General features: G+C 52.7%; 1 protein-coding gene across 1 annotated transcript; it reads left to right on the top strand.

The window, feature by feature from the left end:
• The first annotated feature begins 540 nt into the window (after positions 1-540).
• CIAO2B (cytosolic iron-sulfur assembly component 2B) lies at positions 541-2,389 on the top strand. Its single transcript, XM_084861181.1, has 5 exons — positions 541-735; positions 897-974; positions 1,217-1,342; positions 1,763-1,808; positions 2,179-2,389. The coding sequence occupies exons 1-5, from the start codon at positions 586-588 to the stop codon at positions 2,274-2,276; spliced, it is 498 nt and encodes a 165-aa protein (XP_084717307.1). The 5' UTR covers positions 541-585; the 3' UTR covers positions 2,277-2,389.
• Positions 2,390-7,789: the final 5,400 nt, after the last annotated feature.

The following is a 7,789-nucleotide window of genomic DNA, read 5'->3' as shown; positions in this document are numbered from 1 at the left end:
CCTTTGCGTCTACTCGGCCACGGTCAGCCTTTTGAAATGCACACGAGACAGTGGCACTTATCCCACCACCACCACCGGCTGGCTTTCCCTTCCTCCACCTCCTGCCAAGATCTAGTCCATAGTCATTCATTCATTTAACAAACATTTAAAGAACGCCTTCTCGCCCGCACTACGGGCAGCCGGCAGGGCACTCCCGGGGCCCGGGTGTAGTGGGGGAGGCAGGCGCGTGCCCTGGAGGCTCCGAAACGCAGAGAACGGAGCCAGGGACAGAGGCAGCAACTCTGAGCCCGCGGGCGCCCGCCGGGCCTAGGGAGCGGCCTTCCCGGAGGAAGGGATGCGTGAGAGACGCCGGGCCGTTTCAGACCGGTCTTCCGCGTCCCCGAGACCCGCCCGGCGTCGCCTTCTCGGTGCCTTTGCAGGAACGGTGGCGCCTTACCGGGTCCACGTGGAGAGAGCGCGGAGGCACGGCCGAGGACAGGCAGGGCTGCGTGTCCCTCGGGCGACCCCGTCGCTCCGCCCCGCTCCTCCCGGAAGTGCGCCACGAGAAGCGGAAGTGCCCCGACTGCGGCCCCCAGCGGTTCAGCGATGGTGGGCGGCGGCGGCGGCGGCGCGGGGGGCGGCCTCCTGGAGAACGCGAACCCCCTCATCTACGAGCGCTCCGGGGAGCGGCCGGTGACCGCGGTGGAGGAGGACGAGCAGGTCGCGGACAGCATCGACGCGCGCGAGATCTTCGATATCCGCCGCTGCCGGGCGCGGGCGGGCTCGCGGGGGCCGGGGAGGGGGACCAAGTGATGCCCGGTGGTCGGTGGAGCTGGGTCCGGCCGGCCCAGGCATCCCTGGCGGAGGGTGCGGAGTGGGGACAAGGCGCGGAGTCCCCTTTCCTTCACTTGCCACATCTGATCCGCTCCATCAATGACCCGGAGCATCCACTGACACTGGAAGAACTGAACGTAGTAGAGCAAGTTCGGGTTCAGGTGAGTCAGTGCAGCGTCCAAGGGGAGCGACTTGTTCAGGAGTCAGAAAGGTTCACCAAACTATTCAACAAACGGCTGTCATTCTCTCAGCTCAGGGGATCTTTGTTGGGGGTGGGGATGGGAGCGGTGGTTGTGCCCATTTTATGGATGAGGAAACTGAGGCCCATAGAGGTTAGGCGACTTGCCCAAAGCAACAAAGGAAGAAGAGGGCCCAAGACTTCTGACAGCCCACCCCCATCCAGGTGAGCGACCCCGAGAGCACAGTGGCTGTGGCCTTCACACCCACCATTCCTCACTGCAGCATGGCTACCCTCATTGGCCTGTCCATCAAAGTCAAGCTCCTGCGATCTCTCCCCCAGCGTTTCAAAGTAAGTTGGAACTGAGTGCAGGGGGATGGGGCAAGCATAATTATCTACTACCGAGGAGGACACGAAGAGCGGAAACATGGACCTGGAAGGATCCCAGCTAACAGAGATGAACCTGGGAGGACAACAAGAATAAAGGCGTGAGCTGGAAAATGCAAAAGCATAGTGAGGAGCGGGTCAGGAAGGGCAGTAGGGAGCTAAAGATAGGTTTGGGGCAGGAATGGGGCACAGGTAGAATGCTTTTAAGTCAACAGCAGTTGGCCTGCCCTTTGGGGAGAAATGGAGTGGCTCCAGGTGGTTGGGGTATACGGGAAGGGCCAGAATTCAGAGGCATGATTAGGATTAGGAGGGGGTGAATGGGGGAGAGTAAAGAAGGGATAGATAGGTGGTTGAGTGCTCAGGCTCTACCCTTCTCCCTCCCAGATGGACGTGCACATTACGCCAGGGACCCATGCCTCAGAGCATGCAGGTGAGTGTGGGGTGTTGAGGCTTTGGCCCTGAAGCTTCCCCCTTGCCATGGCGGTTTGTGGGGCAAGGGGAGAGTGCTGGGTGGGTGACTCCTCAGTGGAGGTGGCAGCCTAGACTGAAGCTGGACTGACTCTTCTCCTGTGCTTGCTGTGTTTCCCCTTCCTCTGCCTCTCCTAACTACCCAGGACCAGGGTGTGTCAGGCTTTGTAGGAGGCAGACTTGAGCAGCTGGGTGGGAGGGGTCCCAGGTGCCGGCTCAGGTGGTTGCTGGTAGCCTGATTGAGGCTTGGGGTCCTGAGAAGGAGATAAGGGGTGGGGAGCTTTGTGGGTGGGGGTATGTACATATGTTACCACTCCCTCCTTCCCATCCAGTGAATAAGCAGCTTGCAGATAAGGAGCGCGTGGCAGCTGCCCTGGAGAACGCCCACCTGCTGGAGGTTGTGAACCAGTGCCTCTCGGCCCGCTCCTGAGCTTGGCTTTTCGCCTCCAGCCTCACCCAGGGCTCACGACCTTGTCTTCTTGAGTCTCTGACAATAAGAAACTCACACTTTGCATTTTGTAATAAACCCTTAATTTATATTCATTTTCCTGTGTGCCTTTGTGTCTTTCGTCTTGGTGGGGTTACTTGAGGTTGTGGGAGGGTGGTCTTATAAGTGCCTATAAAGGGAAGGTCAATGAGATTCAGTTCATTAAAAAAATTTCTCTCAATGGTTTGATTAGGAATAGTTGCAAACATACAAAGAAATTGGAAAGAGCCCTAGCTGGTTTGGCTCAGTGGATAGAGTGTGGGCCTGCAGACTGAAGGGTCCAAGGTTCAATTCTATTTAAGGTTACATGCCTGGGTTGCGGGCTCGATCCCCAGTAGAGGGTATACAAGAGGCAGCTGATCAATGATTCTCTCTCATCATTGATGTCTCTCTCTCTCCCTCTCTGAAATCAATAAAACTATATTTTTTTTAAAAAATTGGACCCTGGCCTGTTTGGCTTAGTGGCTAGAGCATCGGCCTGCGGACTGGAGGGTCCTGGGTTCAATTCCAGTGAGGGACACATGCCCAGGTTGCAGACTCAATCACCAGTAGAGGGTTTGCAGGAGGCAGCAGATCAATGGTTCTCTCTCATTATTGATGTTTCTATCTCTCTATCCCTCTCCCTTCCTCTCTAAAATCAATAAAAAGATATTTTTAAAAAATTGGAAAGAGTAGTGTAGCAAACACATTTGTTTGCCACCTGGATTCAACAGTATTTTGCACCATTAGCTTTATGTGTGTCTGTATAATATATGTATGTATTGATATATGTATATGTATATATATATGTATATGTATATGTATATGTATGTATGTATATGTATATGTATATATATAATACAGACACACACACACACACATATATATAATTGACCATCTGGCCGGCCATCTGGACCGGCCGTTCAACTGATCGATCGATACATATGATGCACACTGGCAATTTAAAAATAAACATTGACTCACGCATGTGTGATACATATGAAAATATTTTGTATTTTAATTTTATACTATATTATATATACTATTTTGATGTAATTTTTTGCAGTAACGTAATTGCTGCACAAATCTTCTAATGAATTTCTTCTCAATGTGCACAAATCTGTGCATTGGGCCACTAGTATAAATATATTTAACGGTAACCTGCAGACATGACCCTTCATATCTAAGTACTACTTTATCCTGTGTTTCCTAAGAGTAAGCCTGCATCACCATAAAGCTATTATCTGGCAAAAGTGAACAATTTCCTAGCACCATTAATATGCTGTCATATGTGAATTTCTCTAAAACATCATTCATAGTTTTTTAAATCAGTATCCAGTCAAGTTTCATGTATTTGCATTTGGTTGTTATCTCTCTTCTTCCCAACCCCCTCTTTTTATCTTCCTTAACACTGACTTTTTCCACAGTTTGATTTGTTTCTTTGTCTGCTGTGTTTCCTGTAAACCCGAAGTTGAGTGAGTTCAGGTTTGAGTTTTTCCATAAGAACATTGCCCAGGGGTGCTGTAGGTGTGCCTGGCTGAGACTCAGACGTGACTGTGGGCAGAGGCCTCAGCAGGGAGTCGGCATTTGGCAAATCTGTTCTCCAGAGCCGGTTGATGACACTAAGATTGGACATGATGGGAACTATACATATACTACCTAGTCGGGCAGTTCTTGATCCAGGTTTCAGTGGCAGTTACTACTCTCTATTATCCCTATTTTGCAGGTGAGAAAATGAGCTGCTAGAATAAGTAATTACTCCCCAAGACCTCTAGGGAGTAAGGAGGGACCTAAGCAGTTTAGCAGGTACAGATCAGCTGGCAGGGGGCGCTGTTGCCTGAATGGAAGGGTCTATGCCCACCCCACCGGGATTCCAGGAGGGAGTGGCTTCGTCCCCTAGAGACCCAAGATCTGGCTGCCCAAACTCAGGTGAAGCCTCAGCACAGGCCGCCAGTTGCTTCACATGTTACGTGGGGACAGTCATGACAATCACTTGGGACTGCTCTGTGGAGATTTGAAATGGATCTGGGCCCAGGTCAGATGATCTTCCAGGCATTGTACTCCCCTTCCCCCACTTAACACAGACAGAGAAGCTTAGCACTCCAGAGAGGGAGGGTGACCAGCCAGGGTCCCTCAGGCCCCAGGGAGCCTTCCCGACCGCCAGTACCTTCACCACCCGCATGAACACTGACAGCCCTGATCTCTCAAAGGTGTCGGTGGAGTCTGATCAGCCGGGTGTGGAAAGTCATAGGGGAGGCAGGTGTCACTGAGTCATTCCACTGGCCCTCCTGGCAGCCAGGCCGTGGTGGGCAAGGGATATTCAGCTGATCGTGTCACAGCAGGCACATCGGACAGTCCCCCTTGTCAGTCTTGACTCATGTGTCTTGCCCCTGGCTGCCTGCACAGACACCATCTGTGAATCCTGGGCTAGTGCCCGGGGAACTTCCTGGAACCCAGGTGCTGTGTGAGGACATGGGGACAGGATTAGAAGGGGGGTGTTGAGGTTTTAGGTCTCTAAAGCCTTCTAACAGGTGTGTCTGGCTCTTCCATTTCTGGCCTATGACTTCTCAGGCCTCGGTTACCATGTCTGCAAAATGGGAATGACAGATCATAGCTAAGTGAGATTTGACCCAAGGACTAGATGACATGTAGAACATGCCCAGCTATGTGGTCTTTTGCTTATCATCATGCCCACAGTACAAGGGTCTGAGGGCACACAGTAGGTACTTAGTAGTAAGTCAGTGGAATGAATGAATGAATTGGACTTTAGAGCAAAGCAGAGGAACTGAGGTGTGGGGGCTGTTGTGTGGGGAGAGCTAAAGATTCCGAAGCCTAGCCAAGTCCCCCTTGCAGCATTTAAAAAAAAAAAAAAAAAAAAAATATATATATATATATATATATATATATATATATATATAATTTTTTACAGAGAGGAAGGAAGAGAGGGATAGAGAGTTAGAAACATCGACGAGAGAATCATTGATCAGCTGGGGATGTGCCCAGAACCAAGGTACATGCCCTTGACCTGAATCAAACACGGGACCTTTTAGTCCACAGGCCGACGCTCTATCCACTGAGCCAAACCGGTTTCGGCCCCTTGCAGCATTTTACTACCGGAGGGAGAAGGATGTGGGGGTCCCACAGAGAAAAGGTGGGTATGGGGGAGAGAGGAGAGAGATCTACCTCTCTCCATAGATCACTGTTCTGGAGAGAACAGAGCAGAAGCAGGAAAGAAGAAACAGGACAGAGCCCACGGATTCACTCAACCTGCCCTTGCCCAAGCAAGCATGAAAAAGAAAGTGTTCCTATGGAGATCCTACTATATGCCAGACACGTGCCAACTAGTTTACTGATATCTTATAACAACCCCCTCCAAGACAATATCCCCATTCTACACAGGAGGAAACAGGCTCAGCCAAGATAAATGGGCAGAAGTGAGGCAACCAGTGAGGGACAGAGCTGGGATTTGAAGGTCGGGTTGTTCAGGACGCCGGGAGGACCAGGAGGTGGGAGTGGAGGGGTCTGAAGGTCATGTCCTGGTCTTGGCTCCTGGGGCTCCCGGCCATACCGAAGCTTGAAGTGAGTGTGTCTGGCCCGTTGGGGAATGCCTGGGGCCTGAGTGGCCCAATGTGGATGCAGTTCCCTTGGCAATGAAGAAACACTGCTGAGGTCAAGAGCTCAGATTACCAGAGGGGAAACCCAGCCCTGATTCCTTGCATGGCTCCCTGCTGGCAAGGGCCACAGATACCATCCCCCCTCTTGCCCACCCTCTGCTGGACATGCAGAAGCTCTCTTCATAGCATAGTCATGTGAGCGGTGGGTAGGAGGGGCCATAAGCAGCACAGCCAGGATTCTGATGGGAAGTGGTTTGCTGGCCCTTGAGACTTGTGTCTGCTGACATGAACCTGGACCCACAACTCCCTCTTCCCGTTAGACCTGGCCCAGGAAGTTAGAGCCAGCATAAGGTCGTCCAGGCCCCCAAGACCCTTCAGACCATGTGAAGAACACGTCCTATGGGCCACCCTATAGTCCAGCCCTTGCTTACTTTGGGGACCTTAAGAACGACAGGGGACTGCATGAACCCACTAACACTTAGCTGGGCCCTCCTTACTCCAGGGCCCTTTCTGATGTTGCCAAGGAAACTGACGCAGAAGCCAGAGAGCCCTACCGGGTCTCCATGGCAACCTATAACAGCACACCGGGATGCATCATCTGTGATGTCACCTGAGCCCTGAATGGGTGTTTCCACTTCTGCCACATTTGTTACAACTAAACATCAAAGTCTTCTAGTAGGGCTCTGTCACAAAGCATGTCACAGCCTGCCTGCCCCCAACCCTCACATAACCCCAGATATATGAGTAAGGAGGATTAGCTCATGTTCAATTTATAGCAAGGTACCCAGAGACTGGGATGGAGGCAAGACCCAGGAAGCTGGAGGGAGAACAAGGACTAGAAACCAACCCTCTTCATTACATCTCCCCACCCTAGGTCTGAAGAAGGGATGAGCTCTGAGCAGTGGTGACACCACATGTGGCTAAGATCTCCCACCCCCACCCCCCAAGTCCCCCTGCATCTGTGCTCCTCCTGGATGGGTGTCTGAGCCTCCAGGTCTTGCATGTGTCCTGAACAAGCATGTCCGCACCGGGAGTAGGGCGAAGGAGGGAGACATTGCAGGCTCTTAAAGTGGCTGGATCCAGCCCTGATCCAGTTCCCGGTCCAGTTCCACCGCTTTCTGCTCCTGCTGGCATCTGACACCTGCCTGCCAGGATTTCCCCAACTTTGGGCCACCTCCAGCCCAGAAACAGAATGACCAGGGCTGGGGCCAGGGCCAGGTATTTTTAGCAGAGTTGCTGGCAGCTGTCTGGAGGGTGCTGGGGGTTGAGGTGGTACTGAGTTCATCCTTCCCCCTGCTCCGGGCCTGTGTTCCCTCCCCAGGATTCAAGCTTAAACCTCTAGCTGCACACACGGCCAGAAGGCCTCCCTTCCTCATCCCCTCCCCCAAGTAGCTCTCAGAGGCCCCCCCCCAGGGGTTTGTGGGGTGACACTCACCCTCACCCTGAAGGGGCAAGCTCATCAGGCAGAAACTTCAACTTCCACGGCAGGGAGGAGTGGGGAGAACTTGGGGTGGCGGCTAGAAGTCGGATTAAGGACCCCTACATTCCAGCTCAGACATGAGGCCGTGGGGAGGGGATGTCGATGGGCAGTGAAGGGTGAAGTCTGTCCAGTCTGTAACTGTTCTGCTTTGCTTGGGCCACAGGCCAGGGCTGGGCAAGAGGGAGGGTGGTGGTGAATTTACTTTTAAAGGGCCAGCCCTGATTCTTCCCCCAGAGAGGAGTGGGCACACTTGGTTGGTCCTTGCCTCCTCCACCCATCACGGCACCCTCCCTCTCCTACACCATTCACATCCCCTCCCTCCTTCTTCTCTCCCTTCCTTGCCTCCCACATCACACACACACACACACACACACACGCACACG

Source organism: Pipistrellus hanaki (genome assembly GCF_964339955.1).
Source record: "Pipistrellus hanaki genome assembly, chromosome: 15".
NCBI lineage: Eukaryota > Metazoa > Chordata > Mammalia > Chiroptera > Vespertilionidae > Pipistrellus > Pipistrellus hanaki.
The sequence above is the reverse complement of the archived record's forward strand: the minus strand, read 5'-3'. Positions and strand labels throughout refer to the sequence as shown.

Excerpts from the sequence above, each read along its gene's own strand:
- CIAO2B (XM_084861181.1), top strand. The coding sequence starts at position 586 with ATGGTGGGCGGCGGCGGCGGCGGCGCGGGGGGCGGCCTCCTGGAGAAC. Across the intron at positions 736-896 it reads ACGCGCGCGAGATCTTCGAT|CTGATCCGCTCCATCAATGA; the intron begins ATCCGCCGCTGC and ends CACTTGCCACAT. Across the intron at positions 1,343-1,762 it reads CTCTCCCCCAGCGTTTCAAA|ATGGACGTGCACATTACGCC; the intron begins GTAAGTTGGAAC and ends TCTCCCTCCCAG.